The 26,591-nt window shown below is 42.1% G+C and overlaps 2 protein-coding genes across 3 annotated transcripts in view; one reads left to right on the forward strand and one right to left on the reverse strand.

The window, feature by feature from the left end:
• The window catches only part of SIMC1 (SUMO interacting motifs containing 1), a 35,911-nt gene extending 31,737 nt beyond the window's left edge, over positions 1 to 4,174 (reverse strand). For both annotated transcript variants that reach the window (XM_016155143.2, XM_016155142.2), the window contains exon 1: positions 3,939 to 4,174. In XM_016155143.2, coding sequence (XP_016010629.2) covers positions 3,939 to 4,067 — 129 coding nt within the window. In that variant the 5' untranslated portion in view covers positions 4,068 to 4,174. The remainder of the gene's footprint in view (positions 1 to 3,938) is intronic.
• Positions 4,175 to 17,426: 13,252 nt separating this feature from the next.
• On the forward strand, positions 17,427 to 26,192 carry THOC3 (THO complex 3). Its single transcript, XM_016155221.2, has 6 exons — positions 17,427 to 17,798; positions 18,780 to 18,936; positions 20,340 to 20,544; positions 21,839 to 22,000; positions 22,114 to 22,214; positions 25,579 to 26,192. The coding sequence occupies exons 1-6, from the start codon at positions 17,532 to 17,534 to the stop codon at positions 25,740 to 25,742; spliced, it is 1,056 nt and encodes a 351-aa protein (XP_016010707.1). The 5' UTR covers positions 17,427 to 17,531; the 3' UTR covers positions 25,743 to 26,192.
• Positions 26,193 to 26,591: the final 399 nt, after the last annotated feature.

A 26,591-nucleotide genomic window follows, 5' to 3' on the forward strand; every position in this document is an offset into this window, starting at 1 on the left:
GCAAACACAGACAAAAGTCAAAGGAGGAACAGGAATGTCCACAGTTGTGAGAAATTTTTGCAAGTCTTTCTTGGTCAATAGATTATGAAAACAAAAACTTATTAAGGCTACAATAGACTTGAACACACTTAACAAGCTTCATCTAAAGGACTCAGATAAAATAATTATTCGCCATTACAAAGTACATCTCGGTCAATGGCAAAAGAATGACATTACTCAGACCAAAATACTCTTAGTTAGAAATCAATACAAAAAAAAAATAATTAGGGAAAATTCCACACAACTGCACATTAAGAAGTATGACCAAATAACTCAGAGATCGAAGAAGAAATAGGAATTAGAAAAATTGTAGGACTTAACAATAGCAAAAATACTAGGTACTAACATAGACGACATGCAGAAATTTAGAAGAAAATGTCAAGACTTAGACACTTAATTAAAAAGAAGAATGAAAGGAAATTAATGTGCTAAACAAACACCTTCAGACAACAGAAAAAGAACAGAACAGGCCCAAAGAAAGTAGAAGAGAGGCGGTAATAATAAAAATAACAGAAATGGAGGAAACAGAGAAAACTCAGCAGAGAAGAGCAGCAATGTCAAAGGTTTGTTCCCTAAAAAGGCCACTAATGCTGTCAAACACCTGATAAGAAAATTAAGAAAACAAAGAGAAGGCACAGTAACCAGGATCAAAAATGAAAAGGAACAAAATGACAGATATTTTCAAGATTAGATGAGAAGACATTATGAATAACTTAATGTCAAAAAAACTTGGGAACTTGGATGAAATAGCTACATTCCTAGAAAAATAAAGCTTAGCAAAACTGAGTTAATTGGGTGCTAGGCATATGGCGGATCATTATGATTTGGTCCATTTTTCATGTTTGAAATTTTCCATGTTAAAAAGATATTTTTAAGTTGACTCAAGAAGAAAGGGAAAATCAAAATAGTCCTTTAACCGATGAAGAAAGAAAGTCAGTAGTTAAAATTTTTCCTTCAAAAAAAAAATGCCAGATCCAGTTGATTTTAAAAGGAGAGTTCTGCTAAAAATTCAAGGGAAAAACGATTCCAATTTTACACAAGCTATTTAAAAGTACAAAGAACATTTAGAAACACCAGCATGATACCATTAAAAGATCATAAATATAATCATAAATCTGTAAAATAAAATACATTAAAAATACTGGTGACGACATATATGTATTGATGTTGAAAGAGATAAAAGGTACATTAATAGAAAAGGGCAAGCTAAAAAAACCACATATATAGCAAGACTTCATTTTTGCAAAAACGCATGGGGAGACACAGGGCATGTGCGTACGTGTGCATCATGGATGAAAATTTAGACAGACATCACACATTGGTCATCTTTGGATAACAAAATTAAGGGCAATTTAAATTTTCTTCTTTATACATTTCTAAATTTTTTATAATAGGTCAACCAAAATTAACTGACCATCTGAACATGTTCTTCTTTTATAAGTGGAAAAGAAAAAGAAATAGGTCACGAAAGCAGACATACTTCATCAACTTCATGAAGACTAAACCCAGGTTAAGAACCAGTTCAGAAATGTGAACTATAGAACTGAATTCTGATTTCTTGACTTCAAGCAAGTTGCTTGACCTTAGTTAATATTCATACAAAAGAAAAAAAAATGATAAAACTGTGTATTTCATTTCCTGTCAAGCTCTGAGGTCAGGCGTGGCTGAGAACGCGAAGTATGGCAAAAGCTCTCATTTCTGCTGGGCATTGTCCTCGCATTGCTTCATTATGAACCTTCTAATGGTCCTGCCAGGTAGGTATTAATGTTCCCAAGAGCAAAAGCTGACAGAGGTGACGGAACTGGCCAAGCTCACGCAGCCGCTGTGTGGGGGAGGTCCTGACCCACCCAGGACCTTGAGGAAAAGCTAAACAAAGTCACTCAAGGCTTTATAAACTTGAAAGACTCTCAATGCTTCTGAACTTTTACATAGTTATCCTACTACCCTTATCTAATTTGCAAGAAAGGTAAAAGGAGAAAAGCTTGGGGTTTTTAGAAAGCTGGAGTAAAAATATCTGGAGAAGCAAGATTTAAATTGGTTGTTACCCTCTTTGGAATTTGTCCTTCATTTGTCATTAAATCGAAAGGCTCAAGATCAAAAGGCCTGGGTGGGTGGTCATGGGGAGGGGAGCAGTGTGAGCCACAACAGACTGGGGATAAGGGAAGAGGGACGGTACCTGGGGCGAAAGGAGGCAGATAGGAAGGACCAAGTTCAAGGGGGAATGAAAGAAGGGGCAGCAGGAAAGAGGAGCGACCAGGAGGAGAAGCAGCTGTGAGTTATTCTGCAGTGATTTTTCCTTCTACCTTTTTCCTCTCTATGTTCTTTTCCTTGATGATCTCAATCACGATGAGGCCTTGGATGCTTTCAGTTTGGATGATCACCAAACCTCTCTAGTCCCGACTTTTCTCTGGAGATCAAATTCTCTGGGCTGGCCACACTATGTACATCTCCCATCAGCACTTTAAACCCAGTAGGTCCGGTCCGAACGCGGCATCCAAGCCTGCGCCTACTCTCGCGCTCGCTCTCACTTACCAAACGTTCGCAGGAACTGCTTGCTCTCTCCCCGCCATTCCTTCAATCGCTCTTTCATCCGACAAATATTTATTTTGGATCTACTCTGTTACACGTACCGCCGCGGGATGAGGTGCCTCCGTTCACTTACCGAGTCGGATCACTTCTACCTTGAAAGTCTCTTGTCTGCCCATCTCCTCTAAGGTCTTTACTGAGATTTATTGAGAACCCCCCCTGCTTGAACCATGGCGACACACTGTGTTAATTGGTTTTGCATGCCATTCATTCCGTAGGGACCACCTCGCACTATACCTGGGACACAGAAGGGGCTCACGGTGGAGGCTTAGGGACCAAAATGGCGGGCAAGGGGACTGGAGGAGCAGAAGCAGAAGCTAGATTTGTCTTGAAGGAGTACTTGCATATGAATAAAGGCGTTTTCCTTAAACTATATGTTACAGATCTACAAAATAACATAAGCATGATCATTTTTTTTTTTTATTTCTGGGGTGTGGCTTCGGGTGGCGGGGAAGGTTGTTGGAAGTCTGATGCTGAGAGTCTTCTCATAGAAGCCTGTCCATTGAGAACTCAATAGCCACTTGTTGAACGTGTCACCTTCTAGAACCAGGAGTGTTGTGTTCTCCACTCTATCCCCAGCCTCTAAAACATCTGGCCCATAGTAGGGGTCCGATAAATATCTGTGGAGGATTCTAGACAGGCAAGGACCAGAGACGTTTTATCTACCATCTCAGGAAGGACAAAGACCTGGAGCCCCAGGGAAAAAGAAATAGTGCGAGATGTTCCCCCTCCCTCTTCCTTCAGAGCTTGGTGAATGTTTGCTAAGCGATATAAATCGCCTCCTGCACAACTCCAAAGTCGGGCCCCTCGCTCGGCTGCCAGGCCCTGGACCGCGGCCACCATCTGGCCCAGGCCCGCAATGCCCTCCCCTCGTACCCTCCCGCCCAGCCTGGGCTCCCGTTACCTCCCTGCACACATCTGTACCCAGCACAAGCCAAACAATTGCACGTTCCCGCGTCCGGGCCTCGAGGTCGGGGGCTCCCCACCAGAACCCCTTGTCCCCCTAGACCTCCAGCCCCCACCGCCGCCGAGGCCCGGGCAAGCCCGCGGCCGGGCCTGAGACCGCCGCTTGCTGTGGGCTCTAGCGCCCCCCGCACCGGGCGCGCCTGGACGTCGCCCATGTGTCCGGCCACCGCTCTCCAGCCCCCGCGGGATCCGAAGGCCTGGGGGCCCCGCTCCCGGCCCGCAGCGCTGCTCCGAGGCGGGAAGCGGCTGCAGCCGTGGGGCGCCACCCGGTGGGCGGCCGGGACGCTGGGGACAGCGGACTGGGCCGAAGATCGTGAGGCTGCGCGGCCGCGGCGGCGCTCACTCACCACGGGCCGGCGGGACAGCGCGCCGGGGGTCCGGGACAGGGCCCGGCGGAGCCTCCGCGCCCGGCTCGAGCGGGTGCCCTCGGAGCTCTCCGAGCCGCTGTCGTCCGAGATCACGATGAAGTCCTCCATGGCTGCGGGCCCCGGCCGAGCCAGCGCGAGGGTGGCCGGGTGGCCGGCGACCCTGGCGGCGGCGGCGACTTCGGTTCCTGCTGCTGAGGCGGCGGCGGCGGCAACAAACCTGGCCATCACCCTGCCGGCCCCGCCCCTTCCCGCCCCGGGCTCCGCCCCTTCCCGCCCCGGGCCCCGCCCCTTCGCCTCGAGTCCCCGCCCCTCCTGGGCCCCGCCCCCGGGCCGCGGGCTGCGCCCGCGCGGTGAAGGCCGTGGTAACTGATCTTGGCCGTGGCACCTCGTCCTCCCTTCCCAAGATAAGAGAACAGAGAGAAAACCAAGTCGCAACCGGTTTGAGCCGCTGTTGGGGGGGACGTGCGACACGCTGCGGCTGCGAGGGATTCTCCAGCTGTTTCCCACTGACGCAAGTGTGAAGTGAGGTGTGAACAGGCCTCTGATGGAGACGGCGCCCCTGACTCACTCGGAGGGGGCCCTGGATGGTGGGGGTCCCGGCATTGGCCTGAGACGGGGCGGGGGGAGAGGCCCCGCTTCTTTGTGCACATATGCAAGTACATCTGTAGGTTAAACCCCTAGCAGCGGAGTTACTGGGTCAAAGGTGATGTTTTCGTTGTTGTTTCGATCAATGATGCCCAGTTACTCTCCTAAATTGTACCAGTTTGCAGTTTCACCAACAATCCATGTCACGAAGAGATTTAAACTGCGAGACTGAGACTTACTCAGTTGGTAGCAGAATCAAAAACTGAAAAAAATGCGCAAAGAGTAGCCACCAGGTAGCAGACACTGTGGATAATTAGCTGTTACGAATGAGCACAGTTGCAAAGATGGAAAAAGATACCCCCAGTAGAGGGGAAGTGGTAGGTCTTGGTTGGTTGTAGGGCAGGAGCATTAAAATCAAGATAGGATCTCCATGACAATAAATGTTGGGTATTGACAAAATCCTGCTTCTCAGGCTCCAACAACTTGGTAAAATGTATCGACAAATCTAACGGAAAAGGTGTTTAGTAGAACGGGAATTGCTTCCTAAAAGGATGGTTTACCAAGTGCTCCCTGAGCCTCGTCTAGTGCTGGGATTCTCGAACTTCAGTGAGCATCACAATCACCCTCGAAGGCCTGTTAAAACACAGATTGCGCCCATTCTGGGGACCACACACTGAAAACCATTGGTCGGCAGACAGGGAGTGTATGGCCAACAGAGTTCAGATGTTCTGACGGAATGGCCGAAATCACATCCTCATTGTGAAGCGGTTTGTGATGTCTTCACCAAGTGCCGTTAAACATTTATTTTGTTTAACTCCCTGCTTCTTGAAACATCGTCTTCTCTAGGCTTCCATGAATCGGTGTTGCTCGTGATGCTTCTTTTCAGGCTCCGTAGCTGATTCCTGCTCTTTTCCCCAGTCCTTTTAAACCTTTGATGCTCCTCAGAGTTCTGACATGGGCCACCTTCACCTGCTTCTCCCTGCGCAATCTTAACTGTTCCCATGGCTTTAACGATAATTTTTATGCTGGTGACTCCCACAGGTTTATCTCCAGCCCGCCCCATCCTCACAGTACCAGATGCATGTATCCAAATGTCTGTTGACTCTCACAGGCATCTCAAGTTGAATATGTCTAAAACTGAACTCACCCCACCCCCATCAAAAAAAAAAAAAAAGCCTAAAAAGCCTGCTTTTCCTTCTGTGTTCCCTATGTCAGTGAGTGGCATTACCAGTAGCCAGCAATTGTTGCTATATTTTTCTTGTCAACGAGTCCTGTCTCTTTTAACTCCTAAATATTTCCTGCATCTATTCACTTCTTTTGGCCTCCATTGTTACGCGTCTAGATACACTAAGATCATCTCTGGCCTTGCCAACTGCAGTCTCCTATCCAGTCTTCCTGTATCTATTCTTTACCTTTTTCATTTCTTCCTCCACCTTCAGCCAGTGATCTTTAAGAAAGTATGCAATCAAGCCCCCTTCGGTGGTTCCCAATAACACTATGTCTTAGTCTGCCCAGGCTGCCATAACGAAATATCACAGACTGGTGGCTTAAACAACAGAGAGCCATTTTCTCACAGTTCCAGAGGCTGGGAAGTCCAAGATCAAGGTGCTGGCCAGTTCGGTTCTTGGTGAGGGCTCTCTTCTTGGATTGCAGATTTCTTGCTATGTCCTCACATGGCCTTTCCCCAGTAGGGGTGAGGGGGAGGGAGAGAGAGATGTCCTCTTCTTACGAAGCCACTAATCCCATAATGAAGGACCCATCCTTATGTCCTAATCTAACCCTAATTACCTCCCAGAGGCCCCAACTCCAAATACATGGGGGCTTAGAGCTTCAACATATGAATTTTGGGAAAACACAACATACTGTAAACTTCAGAATATAAAGACAAACGGTAAGTGTATATATATATATATACGTTTTTGTAGATTATATAGATAAAAGCTATATATAGTAAATACATAATATATGTATATATAGGAAATATATGATTTCTCTGTAAGTAAATTTTACCTTAAAAAATGGAAGAATTTTGAACTCTATGATATACTGTATTGTTGAGGAGTGGAAAGTGCTGCTGTGTGCAAATTCCTTCAAAATGCATCAGAAATAGATGGATAAACGTGTAGATGGATTTAACACCGCAAATCTCCATGGTAGATATATAAGTGTTCACTTTAGACTTTTATGTATATTTGAATGTTTTCATACTATGTTGAGAGAAATTTTAAATTAAGAAAGTTAATTATGGTTTTATGACAATTTTTCAAAGTTTTAAAAAGAGAGAGAGAGAGAATATAATGAACTCCGTGTGCCCATTATCCAGCTTTAAGAATTATCAATCCTGTTCTATTTATATCTCCACCCACTCTCTCACCCCTGCCTTCCTGATTTATTTTAAAGTAAATCCTAGACATCACATTGTTTATTCTGTAGACATTTTCATTTGTATCTTTAGAAGATAAGAATTGTTGTTTAACGAATGTTGAACACATATGCTCTCCTCTCAAGGGATAAAATAGTAAACAATATAGACACGGTCTCTGGTCCATGGTCCTTATAGTTTATGAGAGACAAACAATTCACTATTAAATAATTATGTTACGAAAATATATAATCAGCCTGAAAAGCCTGAACTTGTGAGATATGAATATGAAACCATTTTTTTTTTCCCCCAATAACCGTTACCACTGTCTCTAGCAAACCTCTTGTTCCCTAAGTAGCAGGTTACCTGAAGACTATCCTACTCTGGTCCCATAACTGTGCAGTCACTCTCAGTAACTAATGCAGTCTTGTTCCAAGTGTTAGGACTTAGGCCTGCCGGTTTTAGATCTTTAGTCTCATATTTAATTCACAGCTCTTGCCATCCTCCCGATATAGGTGGGCTTGAGGCTCTAACGGAACAGCTCTTAGTGGAGCCGGTGGTAATGCATCTCCTTTGTCTCTGCTTGGCTTCTGCTCCTCCCAGAGAGAGGTGAGGAGGAGGAGGGGGAAGGAACGTTCTTTGCAAGACACAGTCCATAAGGGGTTGTCTGTTCTCCTTCTGCTGATCCTTGCTACTTCAGTTACAGTTTTCCCAGTGTGGCAGGCGTATCGATGCCAGCTCTCCTACTTCGTCTGGGCACATCGTTACTCTCTGGGGCCTCCTCCGTGCACTCCCTAACCTGGGAAAGGTCAGCCTCAATCCCTTTCTCCCAGACATCTCCACCAGTTCCTGCCTGGGGCAATCTAACATATAGCCTTTGTCGTGGGGGTGTTGTCTGGAGGGCCTTCTCGAGGGGTGCCAGCAAAAGCTATCAGCCTCAGCCACCTTGTGTGCGCTCCAGCTGACTCACACGCGAAGCATTTAAATGCACAATTCAAGGAAGAAGGGAATGAAGGCAGCTCCCATTGGGCGCCCCTCTCTCGCACCAACTACCTCTCTCCTCCCTTCCTTCCCGCCAAGGGCAGCAGGGGCTTGTGCAGGTCAATGGCAGTGACTTTCAAACAAGTTTTCAGCTTGGGGAGTGGGGAGAGGAATAGTGTACTGCCCTTTAAACTCGTGGGAAGGGAATGGGGGAACAAGCTGAATGGCCCCCATCTTCTCCAGCTGGGGCGAAGTAATGGACGGTTGCCATCCACAATAAATAATGTTCATCCATGGATAAGTGGACTAATTGGGAAAAAATTCAAATATCTACTATTGTTTCGGAATTTATGATAAAGTGATTAATATTAGTAACTGACTTCCAAGCATAAAAATAGTGACGTGACTCCAGGCGGTACAATAGTTTTATTGCATATATCTTTCTCATCAGCCACCCCGCCTGCAACTCAGAAACACAGGGTTCCTGGTTGCGTAATATGAGTACACTTGAAAAATACCTTGTCCTTATCTGGCAATGCGGATGGATGAATATTGGCCCCGAAATTGCTTTTCTTAAAACTGTAAGTAGTGTCACTTCTCTTGGCTATCCTAGATCTGTCTTGAAATATGCTCTTTACCGAAGACTTCCAAAACAATGGTGTCTTTTTCAGAAATTAGTATGTTTTGTGTATTTTTCTTTCCTTTTTTTTCTGCGTGAAGTCTCATTTCCACCCCCATCCCCAGATTTATTGAGATATAATTAACACAGAACGCTGTGTAAGTTTAAGGTATGCGATGTGACAATGTGATGTTTTGATACACATATATATTGCAAAATGTTACCACAATAAGGTTAGCTAACGTGGCCTTCGCCTCACCTAATTACTGTTTTATTCTTGTATTAAACACAGTATTAACTATAGCCGCCCTGCTGTACATTGCATTCCTGGAAGTTATTAATCTTAGATCTGAAAGTTTGTGCTGTTTGACCAACATCTTCCCCATGTCTCCCCTGGAAACTGGCAGTCACCATTCTACTCTGTTTCTATGAGTTCAAGGTTTTTAGGTCCCACATGTAAGTGAGGTTGTAAAGTGTTTGTCTTTCTCTGTCTGAATTATTTCACTTAGCGTAAAGGCCTCGAGGTCTGTCCACATTGTTGCAAATGGTCGGATTTCTTTCTTTTTTATGGCTGGGTAAATATGCATGTGTGTGTGTATTTCTCAAGGCGACACTTCTTCATAGACTCATCCCCCTCAGAGCATACATTAATCTCATGTAAACTGAGAGACTAATGCAGTTATTTATTCATCCAATGAATGCTGGATTTATTGAGTGCCTACTAGGTACCAGGCACCTTGGTAGGAGCTGGGGCCTCTGTCCTCATAGAACTTCTCAGTGAAGGAGGTGTCCCTAGTTTGTGAATCAAGAAAACAAACCCTAATCCCTTTAGTTTTTTTTACAAATAATTTCTAATTAAAAGTTTATACATGAAAAAAAATTATGTGTGAAAATGCAAACCAAAACCACAATGAGCTACCGCCCATTAGGATGGTTATTTAAAAAAACAGAAAACAAGTGTTGGTGATGATGTGGAGAAATTGGAAGCCTCATGCATTATTGGTAGGAATATAAAATGGTATAGCCGCTGTGGAGAAGAGTTTGGCAGTTCCTCAAAAAGTTAGACCTTGAATTACCGTAGGATTCAGCAATTCTCCTCGTAGGTATTTGCCTAAAAGCATTGAAAGCAGGGACTCAGACACTTATCCACCAATTGTCATAGCAGCATTATTGATAATAGCCAAAAAGTAGAAATAAGCTAAGTGTCCATCGGCAGATGAACAGATCAGGAAATGTGGTTCATCCACACAGTGGGATTCTATTCAGCTGTAAAAAGGCAGGAAATTCTGACACGTGCTACAACATGGATGGAACCTGAGGACATGATCCTGAATGAAATATGCCAAAAATATAAATATTGTATGATTTGATTTATATGAAGTTCCTAGATTAGGCGAGTTCATAGAAACAGGAAATAGAAAAGAGGTCACTAGGAATTGGAGGAAGAGAGACTTGGGAGTTATTTAATGGGCAGAGTTTCCATTTGGGATGATGCAAAGCTCTGAAAATGGATAGTCATGATGGATGTACAATATCGTGACTATTCATGCCACTGAATTGTACACTTAAAATGATTATAATGGTAAATTTTATGTATATTTTACCACAATAAAATATGTGACTATTTTCCTTTCATCAATAAATCAAAACACTATAGACTAGGTTAAAGATCCCTTTGACCACCGTCTCCATCCTGACCTCAATTCTCTCTCTTCAGCACTTCCGTTTACTCCTCTAGACCCTTCTACACATTTACCTATGTTCATATGTACTTACCAAAATGATGTATATTTTTAGCCTTATCCAAAGAGTAAGTGCTTTAGCATAGAGATTTAACACCATCATTTCCTGTAAAAATGTTCTAAGCAATCAGGCTTCCTGCCTTATTAATGGGGATTTTCTAGGTGGATATACATCTTTAAAAGGTTTTTTCCCCCTCTCATTTCTCTTTTTTTTTCATTATATGGCAGGGTTGGTACCTGCAGACCTGCTTTTGTTTATGCTAAAGCTGGCCAGCTCAGGTTTCTCCCCTACACTAGGAGTACTGTCTCCCCACTGCTGGATTCCAGGTACAATCTCAGGTCACTCCTAGCCTTTCTGGACTGCTCTCGTAGGGAGCCTCTCAGTGTACACAACTCCATTTAAATCGCTTTCTTATCCTTTCCCTCTTCAACTCCCAGCTTCTACTTTGCTGAGATACCAAGTAGATGTCAAAGCTTTTGTAGAAATTTTATTTTATCCTCCACATTCAAAGATGACACATCCTCTTTTTGAGAAAATTAAAGCAGTTCAGAATGGTTAACAAAGCAAAATGTGTAAGTATGTCACACTTAGATAACCACTTTGCAGACATCTCTCAATGCTTAATACCCACAGGTACAAATGCACACGTAATTTTATATAAGTGGGATCAAACTATGTACATTGTATTGCAATTGGCCTCTCTTAAATTAAGAAGTATGTTTGTACAGTTTTCTGTGTCAGCGAATATAGATCTATATTATCTACATTATCCATTTTATTGGCTCATAATAATGTTCTCAAAATAGTATGACATTGCCCTTTTTATTTTATAAAAAAGCACAAAGAAGCAAACAAAAGAATATTACATTCTCTCATCCCTGATTCATTCAATGAACAGTCTGTAAGATTAAAAGTAATGTATCTATGAGATTAGAAAATTCATGCTACCAAAAGTTACAAAGTGCTCGCTTCAGCAGCACATATACTAAAAAAAAGTTGGAATGATACAAAAAGTTACAAAAAGATAAGAAAATTAGCCTTCCCAAGTCTAAATACCCAAATACCTAAATAGAGTTTCTTATGAATCATTTAAAACGTACAAAATTAATTGTATACCATGTATACATATTTCTACCTATTTCCTATACACTATACAGTTATTTACTTTTTTAAATTTAATATATTTTGGGAAATCGTTCTATAACTGCAAAATAAAAATATCTTTTATCTAAAAATATTTTTTAATTCCTGCATAAAAAAGTCATTTGTTAGGATATGCTACAATTTAACCACTTCCCCATGATGGATACTTCGGTTATTTCTAGGGTTTTATTTGTTTGTTGTGTGGTTTTTATTTTATTATTACCAATAATGTTATAAGAACATCTTTGTACTTAACAAATCTGGCCAGCAGAGGAATTCTTAAGCACCGGGGAATGAGTTTAAGAGTTTATGTGTTTTACATGCTGATAGAAATGACCAAATTGTCATCCAGAAAGGTCGCACCAAAAAAACATTCCAACGAAAGTGTCGAGAGTGCTTGTTTTCTGAAAATCTGCAATCATTGGTTGCTCGATGCCAATCAAATAAGTTAAAATTGACATCTTGTTCTGATTTGCATTTACTTTATTCATGAAGTTGAGATACTTTTAAAATGCTCATTGGCCATTTGTAGCATTTTTCTTTTTTAAACTGTTCATAAAACATTTACCATTTCTTTCCTCCTAGGCTGTTCATCTTTTTCAATAGCTATTACCAGAATCTGTATGAATAGCTAACATTTATTGAGCAGAGTATTATGTTTCTTGGATGATTTATTCAACTAGTTAACCAAATACTGAGCGCAGGATGTTTACGATATTATACGGCCATTTCAGGCATCCTTGTACTGGGATCTTCATCTTCGTCTTCTGGACCAAATATCTCTTTAAGTTAGATTTCTAGAAGTGGAATTGCTGATTTAAAGCCTAATTCTTTGTCAAATTTTTCAAAATAGCATCGTGTGATGGGGGAATGGTCCAAGTGGGAAAGTGAGAGGGAAAAAGAAGCAGGAACTAATAGTCGCTCCTGATTATAAGGTGTCCAACTTCTTCGTGGACATGTGCACAGGTGGCTCAACTCGTTCCCTAAGGCCAAGCCAGGACGAGCGTTGGAGAGCACTTCGTCTGAGATACGTGTATATAACGAGCGCAGCGAGTAACCAGCTAAGCAAGGACGACACACACAAATAGTTGCCAAAGCATCACAAGTTTAATCATACCAGATCCTGATGGATTTCAGTCCTAGCAGACCACCCGGCAGTGCTGGTGGAGACAAGACACGTATTAAGCGGTGACCGGTCATGCTGGCTCGGATGCTGTTGATCTGCGAGGGTCAATCAGCGGAGGCTTCTTCTTCAAAGCAGAGCAGTCAGGAAACCAAGAGACGGAGGAACGTAGTCCCGGGAGGATAGGGACCACGCTTTCTGAGTCCGCATTAGAGTCTCTTTCAATTTATGCTCTATGATGACGTCTTCAGGGTCTTATCAGCCAGCCGCATGGTGTCTGTTTATTTTACTGAGTCAAAACAAGTTTCACACTTCGGGTGATCAAAACATGTTTACATTTTCTGGGTTAGATAGATCACTGCAATAGTACCAACAGGGAGAAATACAACTTTTAAATTCTTTTATTCTTATATCACACACACACACACACACAAGAAATCATATTATGTTTGCCACTTGGATTACTGTAACACAAGGCCAATCAGCTCGAAATTAAGAGTTGAGCTGTCAGGCTCATCGATGATGTTATTTATCGCCCTCGCTGCTCTCATCAATAAGCTGCTTAAAACTCTAAATTTCCTTCTCTATTTGGGTGCCTGTGGGAGTCTGCGAATTCTGTGGGGTAAAAAAGGAAAACAATTTACTTTGTGATTTTCAAGTGAATAATAATATTAAAAATAATTCTAAGCACATTCTGAATCATTTTATGGCTGTGCAATTTTAAAGTTGGCTTTATATTTCTATTTACAGCTGTCTTGAGTCAGTGTGTACTGTTTGAAGAAACTGTGGCATTATGGTACTTTACGAATTTAAATTGAATGCAGGGAAGTAGTGGGAAAATTGAGTCAGCTTATCTGTGGGACTGGTGGACTCCTGGGGAAGCAGAGTTGAAAAGAACCTGTGCACAAAGCAATCCATTCAATGAGAAGAATGTAGGAAAAGACTTGGGGGAGTGTGAGCTGCATAAATCCTATCTTTGTACCTAACAGCTTGTTCCCTTAGCAGTAAGTGTAGTAGAAAATACAGAGTGAAAGGTTTACATTTCTGATTTGCGTAATTGGTTTAAAACACCCATTCGGGCCAAACTGCATTAATGACCACAATGCCAGCCTTTGTTTTACAAGTGTTATCCGGGGATGCTACACCAAACCAGGTGTTCCGGGATCGCTTGGGGCAGTTGTGACCAAGCGTGAGGTCTGCCTCGAGTCAGCGAAGAACTAGAACTATTAACACTGTTTTGCACAACATAATTATCTGAACGGACATTTTCTATATTAGTGTTATTGATAAACAAAATGAACTAGACAAAATGGTTTGCTCTATTTATTGTTCTAATAAGCACTTATTCAATTACTGTGAATATATACACACATAATATTAATTTATTTTTCTTTTTTTCTGTTACTTTCTCATGGAAAAAAAAGAATCTAAGACAAAAATCGACTCCTTAAATCCAGTTTTCCTTTATCCTTGTTACTGCTACATGAAAATTCGGTTTTATATATTTGCAGCAATATTATGGCTAGAGATTTTTTAAAATTATAGTTGACATACAATATTCTATTTGAGGAATTTTGATTTCTGTGTTTCATTGAACATATACCACAGATATTTTCCCACTTTGCTAATCAGTTTTTATTCTCATTTCCTCTTGCCTTATGCACTCCCCTTGAATACTATCATGTAACCAATGCCATTTGTGGAGGTATGTAAGCCCACACAGTTTTCTCCATAATGACGTAAACCTCTACAAAGATATACAGATACACGTACGGACCCATATAAATAAATGTATACAATTTATATAAAATTTTGTGAATTTATCATTTGACTTCACAAAGGTGAGATCATACATTATATATATTTCTTGGTTACTATATTCTTTCTTGCTTAATTCACCAGGACAACCTACCAGGTCAGTAGCTACAGATCCAACTTCACTTTTCAATGGCAACGGAGTTATCCATAATATCAAATACACACTTATTCACCCTTCTTCCATTGATAGACATTCAAATTGGTCAGTGGACTTTTAAAAAATCTTTTCAAAGTTGAATTTCCTCTTCTTTGGGACATTTTCCCAGATCAGTGGGTAGTTCTGGAATTTCCCTTTTTGAGAGTCAGTCCCATCGCTTACCTTCCCCATTCTTCTTTAGGAACCATATATACTTGTTCTTAGAAGAGGTCAATGGTGAGGATTCTCATTCAGGTTGGATCACTTCAGGTCCTATCGCATTAGCAAGAATTTTCAGGATCTTATCAGTTCACCAATAAGGCTACTGGGAGGTGAGGTCGAAGGTAGGAGCTGAGCTAATTTGGACTTCTCCGTTTGCTCCAGACAAATTAGGTTATTTTCTTAGGCACCAGTCTGGTTTGGCTGATGTTGATGATGATGATGATGATGATGATGATGATGATGTGTGTGTGAGTATGTTTGTATGTATACCATTTATTGCTCATCTCATTAGGTATTGAAAGAGAAAATTCACCATCTTAACTCAGAAGTCTGATATTTATTTTAATTTTGCTTTACATATTTAGAAGCTCTGATGTGAGATATATAATCCAGTACTTCTTTGTTAATTGTCCTTTTATTCATATGAAATATCACTATTTGTGTCTTTTAGTGCTTTTCATCTTGAAGTGTTTGTTACATTAACATTGTAACATAGACAGCATAATCTTTTGTTTGGTGTGCTGGGAAAATATTTTAATGTTTAAACCCATGTATTTTTACTTGGTATGTAACCTTTTCTCCATTCAGATGGCCAGATTCTGAGTCATCCTTTACCGAAAACTGTCACAATAGAACCAGAATATAAAAGAGGCAAATTTTTAGTTTGTGAATATCAAAGCTGAGGCTCAGGTGTGAGACATTCTGAGCCAGTTTCATCATCCTCACTCAGAGGAGAGAACTGTGTCATCTTATGTTTGCTCCATTAGTTCTATTTTCTTAGGTGTTACTTCCCTCTTTTATGGAATTGTGGTGTTTCTCCATTCTTGATGTTAGAGTTTTCCTCAGATGTTTTGGCAGTCTTGGGTTGGGTCCTCACCTTAATTTTTGAAGTTCCCCTTTAGCTCACATGTGAGTGCTGGGTCTGTTTATCGCCACTCTTTGCCAGTAATTTCAGGAAAGAGACTTGCTGCCGGATTAGGGAGGTACATTAGTATCTGGTCTTCTGGACCTGGGACAACCACATCATTGCCATGGGCACCGCAACGCCCCGCCTGCCTGTCTCAGGTGCTTACACTCACTCTCACTGCTCTTACTTGGAGGCAGAAGCCTCTGCCTGGCAGTTGCTTGGCAAAAATTGGGCAAGATTACCTTATCAGGTGCCCTAGCCAGGTACCATTGCTATTTCACCGTGTCCACTGCCTCTAAGTTTGGAGAACCTTCAAGGTGTTCTTACCTTTTGTTTCAATGTTCATTCTGTCTGAACACAAAGATCTATTTTTTCTTCTATTCACTACCTGTCAATATTTGAGGTTATGATTTTCTCTTTGAATCATTTATACATATATATTATTAAAGACTACATCCGATAGGAATGAGGCATATGCATATACTGATAAGAAATGATTTCTTACATGTGTTTATGATAGAAAGCAAACTGTGTAAGGAATGCTACCTTTTCTTGGGGGAAAAGGATATACACTCACCTATGTACCTCTCCCAAGGTGTGTGTTTACACTCACACTATCTTTGGAAGGCCACACAAGTAATTTAACAATATTTTTCTTCGGGGGAATTTGGAGACATACGAGGGAGGGAAACTTCATTCTTTTTTTGTACTTTTTATATTTGTCGCCAAGTGTATTACCTTTAAATTTTGTTTTTAAACTTTTTGAGATAATTGTAAATTCATGAAAAGATTCATTTTTAAGCATATTTCCAGCCACCTCTTCACCACCCAAAACCTCCCCCAGCCCCCAGCCCTTCTCCAGACTCTTGGCTGTAGCTGACAGCTCACCACTGGTTTCTTCAGCACGGGGCTGCTGGACGTGTGGTTAAAGTTTGAAGGGTGGGGAATAAGGACATTTACTTTTTACTCTTTCGATTTCTCTTTTTTCTTTCTTTGCATATAATCACGTACACAGTGTTGGCAGGAAATTACTGCTTGGCTATTGCCATGGGAACATGGGCTATCACCCATGGGAACATAACATTCTAACATTAAGCTTTCTGCTTCTGTACCCTGGCTTGCACACCTGACCTGTAGGTTGACAGGTAGTGAATAGAAGAAAAATAGACCTTTGTGTTCAGACAGAATGAAGAATGGGGTTTTGGGCTTAAAAACCCTGTACCTCTCTACATTTCCGGGCTGCTTAATTTGGGGTCTGTGTACCCCTGGCAGACCCAGCTGGCTGAATAAAGAGTGTGTTTCCTATAACTCTGAGTTCTAGTGGTCCGTGTGTCTTTCGGGGGCTGGCAGCTACAATAATAGTATCCTTTAAAAACAAAGAATTTGCATGTTAAAAAAAATCTTAATCTTCTCAACACCCCGCTCTCTCTAATCCTCTAGCCCTTTGCTCCGGATGAACTCACCAGCTGGCCCTTCTCCAGCAAGAGGTGACTCGCCGTGAGCACCAAAGGCGGGGTGAGGGACGGGCAGCAGCCCTAGGAAAAAGGTGTTTTGCTGACCGGGAACTGAAGTTCAGAAGGACAGCGTTAGTTTCCGTCTTCGACTAAACGGAGGTAAAAATATACCTGCCAGGCAGCAGGTTAGGGGTAAACAGGAACCCGAAATACCTTGGGACTGTTAAGGGCGATGTAAATTTAAAGCGGGCGGTCACTGCACTGGAAGGCGAAGGCGCGCGCGCGGCACGCCGGGACTTGCGTGCCCCAAGGGCGGGCCGCACTGCGGCTGCGCGGAGACGCCGCTCCTCGGCGCGCATGCGCGCGGCGCCGGCGGCGGGCCCCACGGCGCTGAGGCGGCGCTGAATGAGCTGAGGCGACTTCGGCGGCGCTGACCGAGCCGAGGCGGCGGCGTCCGCGCGGACCGCCGCGAGCGCGGCATGGCAGTCCCCGCGGCCACCATGGGGCCCTCGGCGCTGGGCCAGAGCGGCCCCGGCTCCATGGCCCCCTGGTGCTCAGTGAGCAGCGGCCCGACGCGCTACGTGCTCGGGATGCAGGAGCTGTTTCGCGGCCACAGCAAGACGCGCGAGTTCCCGGCGCACAGCGCCAAGGTGCACTCGGTGGCCTGGAGCTGCGACGGGCGTCGCCTGGCCTCGGGGTCCTTTGACAAGACGGCCAGCGTCTTCTTGCTGGAGAAGGACCGGCTGGTGAGCTGCCAGGGCCCGGCCAAGGCCAGGGGCAAGGGCTGGGGTGGAGCGACGTGTGGTGAGGCGAGAATGGCGGTGAGGGACGCGGCGGGTCCGGGGGAGCGGTCGGGGGTGTGGAAGAGGGGGTGTCGGGGAGAGGTTTGGGGGTGCGGATGAGGGGGTGTCGGGAGAGGTCAGGGGGTATGGAAGAGGGGGTGTCGGGGAGAGGTTTGGGGGTGTGGAAGAGGGGGTGTCGGGGAGAGGTTTGGGGGCGTGGATGAGGGGGTGTCGGGAGAGGTTTGGGAGCGTGGAAGAGGGGGTGTCGGGGAGAGGTTTGGGGGCGTGGATGAGGGGGTGTCGGGAGAGGTTTGGGGGCGTGGAAGAGGGGGTGTCGGGGAGAGGTTTGGGGTCGTGGATGAGGGGGTGTCGGGGAGAGGTTTGGGGGCGCGGATGAGGGGGTGTTGGGGAGGTTAGGGGGTGTGGATGAGGGGATGTGGGGGGCGCGAACGGGCTTCGGTGGTCAGGCGAGGGGGCGTGGTGGGAGGAAGATGAGGTGGTCAGGGCGACATGGGGATGGGACAGGGGCGAGGCTGGGCGTGGGAGAATGGTCGGAGTGACCCGGGGCTGTCCTGGGGCCCCTGTCATAGGGAGCAGAGCCCCTTCGACGATGACAGAGCCCCCCGTGGGAATGAGCAGGTGAGCTGGGAACCTCGGTAGCACAGTAAGCGTTGAAAACCAGGAAGGAGGAGGAAAGCCAGGGAGGGCAAAAGAGCAAGGGCCCTGATCGAGGAACCCCGCCTCAGGTGGGTCGCAGTGACAGGGGAGGAAGGGAGGGAGGGTATTGGGAAGAATTTTGGGGAAGAGACTTAGAAGGACTGAACTTTTCTTTCTTATCCACATTTTTGTTGATCACAAGATACCTTGGTTTGAATGAGATTAAGAAAGTTACATGTGGCGACAGGTACATACGTGTGAAGTGACATCTGGATTCTGTACTTTTAGGTCAAAGAAAACAATTATCGGGGACATGGAGATAGTGTGGACCAGCTTTGTTGGCATCCGAGTAATCCTGACCTCTTTGTCACTGCATCTGGAGACAAAACTATTCGCATCTGGGATGTGAGGACTACCAAATGCATTGCTACCGTGAACACCAAAGGTGACTTCAGAGAGAGACAATAGGAAGATAAGCAGTATACTTATACTCATTCGACGTAGATTTCCCAAATATCTTTTTTGGGTCTGGCCTTGTGCTAGTTATGGAACATCCTGAGCTGAATAGATAATCTCCAGCTCCAAGGACCTCACAGTTTAGTGCAGAGAGTGAGACATATACATAAAAAAAAATATAACGTGGTGTGGTTCATCTTATAGCGGAGATGTGCTTAAGGTGGATCCCCAGAGTGGAAATGCTTAAGGCTGCCCTAAGGGAGGCAGTGAAGGCCTCATAGAATTTTAGTGAACTCGTGGAGTCGCCATAGGAGTTTGGTGGTCAGGGTACGGTAGGGGTGGGGAGCAGCTCTAAGGGGGAACAGCATGGAGCGTTTGGGAAATTGCTGATTGGCAGAAGGCTGGAACTTGATGGCCTTGGTGGTCTGGGAGAAAGTGACCTGCAAGTTGTGAAGTACATTTATAAACTGTTCTTCACCAGGTATTGTTCTGTAAACCTTGAGGTCATTTGTCATATTTTTTTGACTAAGATATCATTGATTATAATTTGCAATATTTTAAGTGCTATTATAAAAGAAAGCTTCCAGATAATCATGTACACCAAAAATTTTGAGACACGTTTGAAGATACATTGTAGATGATCAAATATGAAAATATATACATCTTAGAGTCAGTTAAGTTGATGAGATTTTTAATCGATGTGTTCAGTGCGAGCCACTGGACTTTAGTGACAAGACTTGCGTCTGTGGGTAGAATGACACAGTACTTTCCCCAGATATGCAGTGAGTGATGCATGAGTGATTTAGGTGGTTTATGGATGAACGTTAAAAAACGGTTATGTATACGTTTTAATGTCTATTAGAGAAAAACCAGCTCATAGAATTTATTAAAAAACTGAAGCTAATTTATTTAAGTAATTTTTTAAGTCAATTTATTTAAGTAATTTTTTAAGTCAATTTAAAGAGAACTGTTCAATAAAGAAAATTATAGCTGTTATGTGACTAGGACACAAATTGTGAAAGCGGCATGTGAATGACTAGTTTGGGAAATGCTAGCATGAGAGACAGAATAAGACTTGGAGCCAAACCTAGGTTTAGAGCTTGGCTTTGTTGCTTCAGAGCTTTGATGTTTGGCTCATTTCTCTTTCATTTCTTCATCTGTAAAATGGGGATAATAAAGTGATAATAATAGAGTATTGTGAGGACCAAGTGGGGAAATCTGTAGATTAATGTTCTGGACTCAGTTGACTTCTTGGTGGTAGTTGCCTTCCACTGACCAGGACATTGAACGAGCTCTGGAGATAGCTCTGGTCTTCCCTGCAGGATGACAGAAGAAACTTCTGGAGCATAATGGGCAAACAGATTATCTTATTGATCGTATCTGGTTTCCTAGGAGAGAACATTAATATTTGCTGGAGTCCCGATGGGCAGACCATCGCCGTAGGCAACAAGGATGACGTGGTGACCTTTATTGATGCCAAGACACACCGTTCCAAAGCAGAGGAACAGTTCAAGTTTGAGGTCAATGAAATCTCCTGGAACAATGACAATAACATGTTCTTCCTGACAAATGGCAACGGTTGTATCAACATCCTCAGGTGAGGGGGTCCTAGCTTAGAGGACTGTCATATCTTTGGATACAGAGATGAATTAGATGTGAGTCTATCTTAAAGGAGCTTTAAGGATAGATAGTAATAACCCTAACTTCTGCTGAGCACTTTTGAGCCAGATGCCTTATATTTTGCTGAGTCCTCACAGAAATTCTAGGGGATTCATGATGTGCTTCCCTTTTGATAAGTAATTAGGATCCGAGATTCAGAGAGGTTAAGTAATTAGTCAGCAGGTGAGCACTAGAACTAGATGCACCTTGAACTATAGCTGACTTGCACCCTTAAAGTCTCAGCCTAAATATTACATTCCCTCCAGGAATGTAAAAAATAAAAAAAATAAGGGATTGTAAGATGACAAGGTCCTTGCAATCTGTGAGGTCAACCAACGGTTGCTTCGCCTAAAAAAAATTTCAGGACTACAGGAATTTTACTAAACTTCTTCTATATTACAAATATATCTCTTTCCTTCCAAACCAAGTATTCTGGTTTTCAAAGATGCATGGATTTATGGAATTAGAATATCCCATGGTTATTATCTTTATTCCATGTTACACATACAGTTTTTGTAGAATAACTACCTCCCCCCCACCACTAGTGTAATTACTTAAAATAGTAAGTTTTGCTCTCAGTATCTTCATTCTTCCTCCATGTAAAAAAAATAGTAATACTATATATTGTCAGAGTTTATAGCCATTTTGTTTTATATCTTTCCTTTTAACCTCACATAGTTTATACAAGAAACTATTTGCACTGTTCATCACCAGCCCTATGCTGATAAGTCTGTAGTCATTTTGGTAGTCAAAGCTCATTCTCTAGATTCCTCAGGAAGGGTTCATAGGAACAGTATTCCTCAGGTTCATACTTACTATAACTTACATATTTACACAACTTATAGGTGCTTTATTATATTGTGTTTATTACTTGGCCCTTTTAATTGATTTGCTAGATATAAAAATCCTCGATTTATATTTTTTGGCTTGTGTATCTTAAATATTTTATTCTAACTTCTTTTGGCATAAAGTGGTACTGTCAAAGTTAATGATAATCTAATTTTCTTTAAATCTAGTAATTTTACTTCTGTGTGTTTTCATGTCCGGGTTCATATTCTTAGGAGTATAGTGTGGTGTTTCAGTATGTTGTTTGAAATCTTTATTTCAGCAAAGTTTTCTTGAATGGCAGTCTTTGTTTTGCTTTACTTCGATTTTCTTTAGTGTCTCCTATTATTGTCTGAGCATCACAATCCTCTTCCCATAGTTTGATTGCTGTCTGTCTTGTTTCTCAGCTACCCAGAGCTGAAGCCAGTGCAGTCCATCAATGCCCATCCTTCTAACTGCATCTGTATCAAGTTCGATCCCATGGGGAAGTACTTTGCCACAGGAAGTGCAGATGCTTTGGTCAGCCTCTGGGATGTGGATGAATTAGTGTGTGTTCGGTGCTTTTCTAGGTAAGCGACTCTGCCAGCACTTTCCTTGTTGGGAAAATTTATTTCATTTGGGATGAAATCGTGCCCTCTTATTGGGTAATTCTTATGTCTCCTCTGTCTACTGTGTGTTACAGGCTGGACTGGCCTGTGAGGACCCTCAGTTTTAGCCACGATGGGAAAATGCTAGCGTCAGCATCGGAAGATCATTTTATTGACATTGCCGAAGTAGAGACAGGTAACTAAAACCCTCCCTACTTTACCGAGAATCTTCTTTCATCTCTGGTCATCGGGACTTTTCTTGTCATGTGGTCTCATCTCTGCTCGTTACTACTTCACCAGCATTAGCATAAATGAATTTGTCTTCATAGTATGACTGTTATAGTCAGGTAATGAGGGTGCAAAGGGGAGAGACAGGCAGGTCTGAAGGAAAGCGATTTAGGAAAATATTTTGCATTTCATTAACTTTTTTCTTTCGTTATAATGAAAAAATTAAAACATAGAAAGTAGGAAGAAAAAAGTGTCAGCCATGGTCCCACCATCTAACTACAACCTCTTTGTAGCATTGCGATATATTTCTTTATCTTTTGCCTATATGTGAAAAAAATATATATGTAAATATATATATAAATACATATGTAAAATATATATATATAATTTAAGTAGATGTGATTTGCTTTAAAAGCAACAAAACTTGCAAATAGAAAGATGGGAGGAGAGTATTCATTTTATAAAAGAATTTCCTCAGATTTTTTAAATGTAGCTATATTGTTTTTGAAAATATGTGATACTTTAGTAAAAATTCAATCTGTATAGAAAACGTCAAGGAAGATGTAAAAAACTTGAAATTCCACAATTTAAAGAGTGCCAGTTTTGATAACATTGTGGTGAGAAGGGTCCAGCCATCCCGACACGCAGCTCCTGTGTGTCACCCTCACTCCTGTGATGCTGGGCTGCACGCCTGCTGCTCTGGGTCCCCCGCCCCACCCTCAGTGTGACAGCTTCTTACATGATGGCGGCTGCGGAGCTTACTGCCACTTGTAATGGGGTTAGAATTCCATTGACTGCATCAGAGTATACTTAACCATATCCTACTGCATGGCTCCTAATTTTTGCACCATTATAAGTAGTGCTTTGATGAGTGTCCTTTCTGTACTTCATTTTACTTGTGTGGTCGTCATTTTGGATAAAGCTTTGAGCCCAAAGTGGAGGACTAAACCACCTTACAGGGTGCTTACTACAGCGTTTGCTTCCAGAACAGTGCATGCCTAGACGTGTTTGTCCCATTCCATCTTGTGCAAGTTTCTTTTTATTTGCTATCTTACCTAATGCATATGAAATGTGATTTAATTCACATGTAATCTTTCAGGAATATATCAGATATGGCCTAATTACTTCTTCTAAATAGTTTAGATAAATACGTTATTTTATATCATTTTTTTAAAAATTCTACTTTTCAGTTTTATTTGACATAGAGTATTATTTAGACAAATATTTTTAATGTATTGTGTTAAAAAAATTTTTTTCTCTATAACCTGGGTTAAAAATTAAAAGCCAGATGATTATTAAAGCACAATAATATACAGCATTGTTTTATACATAAATGAGAAAGTCTAAATTTTCATCATAATGGACTAATGAAATAAGTTGTGATACATCCATGTTGCAGTGTGCCAAGAGAAAGACATAGTTCTATGTGCGCTAAAATGGAAGATGCACAAGGCATAATACCTACCGAATGAGTGAAGCAGGTAGCCAGTCATGTATGTGATGTGTTCCCATTTAGGTAAAGAAACTAAAGGGAAATTGGTAGAAAAACATTTGGAGGAATTTATATCAGACTTATAAGATTGGGGGGAAGACTGCAATAGGGAAAAAGAATAAATTTAAATGATCAATTATTACTAAAAGCAATTAAACAAAATTAAAAATTCAGTTCCTCAGTTGCCCGAGGCACATTTCAAGGACTCAGTGGCCCTAGGTGGTCAGTGGGAACTGTATTGGATAGTGCAAATGCAGAACATTTCTATCACAGATGAGTCTGTTGTACAGTGCTGCTGTACTCTCGACCTGTTTGAATTTTATGCATGTCTTCACGTAGTGGTTTGTAAAATAAGAGTCATACACGTTTATTATAGAAAATTTGGAAAATGCTTGCAAATATACAGGCACACACAGGTCCATAAGTTAGAGAGGATCATTGCTACCATTTTAGTATATTTTGTTCCATTTTTTTCCTCCTACAAATAACACACACACACACATACACATATATGTCGTTGAATCATATATTATATACAATTTTGTACCTTATAAGAATTCATTATATATTCCTGATAGCATATATAACAGAACCTCATTTTAATACAGTCCATTTAATTGTCAGCTTTTTGGACACACCCATACATGCTGTATAAGTTGTTGGAGCTTTGATGGTCTGGAATAGCAATGTCATTCTCACACAGCACTCTGTTTCTCATTCAAAGACTAAACTTTCTAATAAACAAGATGTTAAATTTTATGAAGCCACATAGTTTTTTGGGAAACATTTTAGGCCTCTTTATGTCTGCTCTGGTTTTCTTGAACTATGTAAATATGTTGACCAATCCTATAATGAGTGACATGAAGTTAAAGGCCCAAAGAGAAATGAAGGAGGAGTAGCACACTGTGACACCATTCTTTGTGTCACTCAGAACTTTGCTCAGACATAGAGCTATAGCCTGCCAGATCCCAGCACCAGGAAGAATGGTTAACTGTCCTTGAAGTAGAATTACTTCAAAAGCAAAAAACCCCTCTCTCTCCCCTCTTTACACACACACACACACGCACACACGCACACACGCACATGCACGCACGCACGCACGAATGTGCAACATATAAATTCACATACCTTAGCTGACTAGTTTGAAGTATATAATTGAGTGTATCCTGCATTTTTAAATTGGCACCAAACTGTAAATGTTTTACTACATTAATCTTAACTCTAAAATTGAAAGTAAGTTACACAGGACTAATGGAATAATAGCTTTAGAAGATCGTGTTTAACTTCAGCAAGGGGGAGGTGTAAAATGTTGGGAAGAAGCAGAGATTACTCTTATTACAGGGCATTGAGGATTAGTGGGTAGATCTGTGGTTTTAGAAACAGACTTCTTGTGTTGACTTTTGCTTCCTTGAGGTGTGACTTACCTTTTAAGTCACCTGTTTCTTTATAAAATTGGGTTTAAAATCATTGCCTGTCTTGCTGGGTTGTCATTATACTTTATGGAAATAAATGGATGTGATATATCCCATCTGATTAATAGGGGGTGCATGGTAGACATCAGCTGCCGTTTACTGTTTTTCCAGGGAGTATAGAATAGGGGTTCAAAGCATAGGCTCCTAAGTTAACTGGCCCAAATTCAGATCCTGCTCTGCTGCCTGCTGGCTATGACTTCTCTGTGCCTCAGTGTTCTCTATCGAAAGGGGGAGAGGGGTGGAGGATGATTGTTCCTATCTCATGGGGCTCCTAAGTGGGTTAAAGGAGTTACTATAGCTAAGTACTTAATGAGTGTGGTCTCTTATTATTCATGTATTGATTGGTTTCTCTATATTGATTTTTATAGGAGACAAGCTATGGGAGGTGCAGTGTGAGTCCCCGACCTTCACTGTGGCTTGGCACCCCAAAAGGCCTCTGCTGGCATTTGCCTGTGATGACAAAGATGGCAAATATGACAGTAGTCGGGAAACAGGAACTGTGAAGCTGTTTGGGCTTCCTAATGACTCCTGATGGGAGGGCCTGATGGAGGCAGCGGTGGGCCGGGTGGGTGGGCTCGCTTCCTCTGTGCGATTAGCTCCGATTAGCTCCGTCTGTTCTCTTGAGTTGGTGGGCACCTACAGTGTCTGTAAATTGGTATAAATTATAAGTCTTCTGTCAGCTCGCCCATTCCATTTCTCCTCCTGTTTGTTTTGTTAGCTGTTCCCATTCTAACCCCCACATGTGGGCTTTGCAGTGTGGGTGGTAACAGCAGCATGCCTCGGCCTCTGGGGACCTCCTGTCTTCCTGCCTGGGGTGTAGGTGGACGTCGTTGGGCTTGCCTCTGCTTGGATAGTACCTAATTTGGAGGGGCGGGTGAAGAGGGATGAGTTGGGGTTGGAGATTTTTTAATAATTAAAAAAGGAGTATTTGTAATTTCGAGAATGAGCATTTAATAAAACTGACTTTTATTATGAGACTTTAGGATTTTGCAGTTTTGGTATTTTATTATAGGGAGATGTTGCAGTTTTGCATTTTTAAAAAATCTCAAATGGAATATAAAGGTGGTAATTCTGTCATTTAATGTCCTAACACAAGAACTCTGAAATGCAAGGACAAAATGTGAAGTGCGTTGGCGATAACAGTCCTTTAAATCATCGGTTGTTTGCATGTTTGTGTATGTTTGCTGGGCCTCATTTTTCAAAGGATTTGTAGATAACAAATTTATGATAAACCTGGGAAAGTAGTAAAATATAAACAGCTACAAAATTGGGATGAGAAACACAAATTAGGATAGAAATTCAAGCCTGGGGAAATTAATATAGAAATGTGGAAGGAATAAGAACCTAATTAAATGACTGAACTAAAATATGACTGTACTCC

Source organism: Rousettus aegyptiacus, unplaced genomic scaffold (assembly GCF_014176215.1).
Source record: "Rousettus aegyptiacus isolate mRouAeg1 unplaced genomic scaffold, mRouAeg1.p scaffold_m13_p_7, whole genome shotgun sequence".
Lineage (NCBI taxonomy): Eukaryota > Metazoa > Chordata > Mammalia > Chiroptera > Pteropodidae > Rousettus > Rousettus aegyptiacus.

Bases quoted from the DNA above. Each gene is read 5' to 3' on its own strand.
- THOC3 (XM_016155221.2), top strand. From the start codon at position 17,532: ATGGCAGTCCCCGCGGCCACCATGGGGCCCTCGGCGCTGGGCCAGAGC. The intron at 17,799-18,779 runs GTGAGCTGCCAG...CTGTACTTTTAG, and splicing joins TGCTGGAGAAGGACCGGCTG to GTCAAAGAAAACAATTATCG. The intron at 22,215-25,578 runs GTAACTAAAACC...TGATTTTTATAG, and splicing joins CATTGCCGAAGTAGAGACAG to GAGACAAGCTATGGGAGGTG.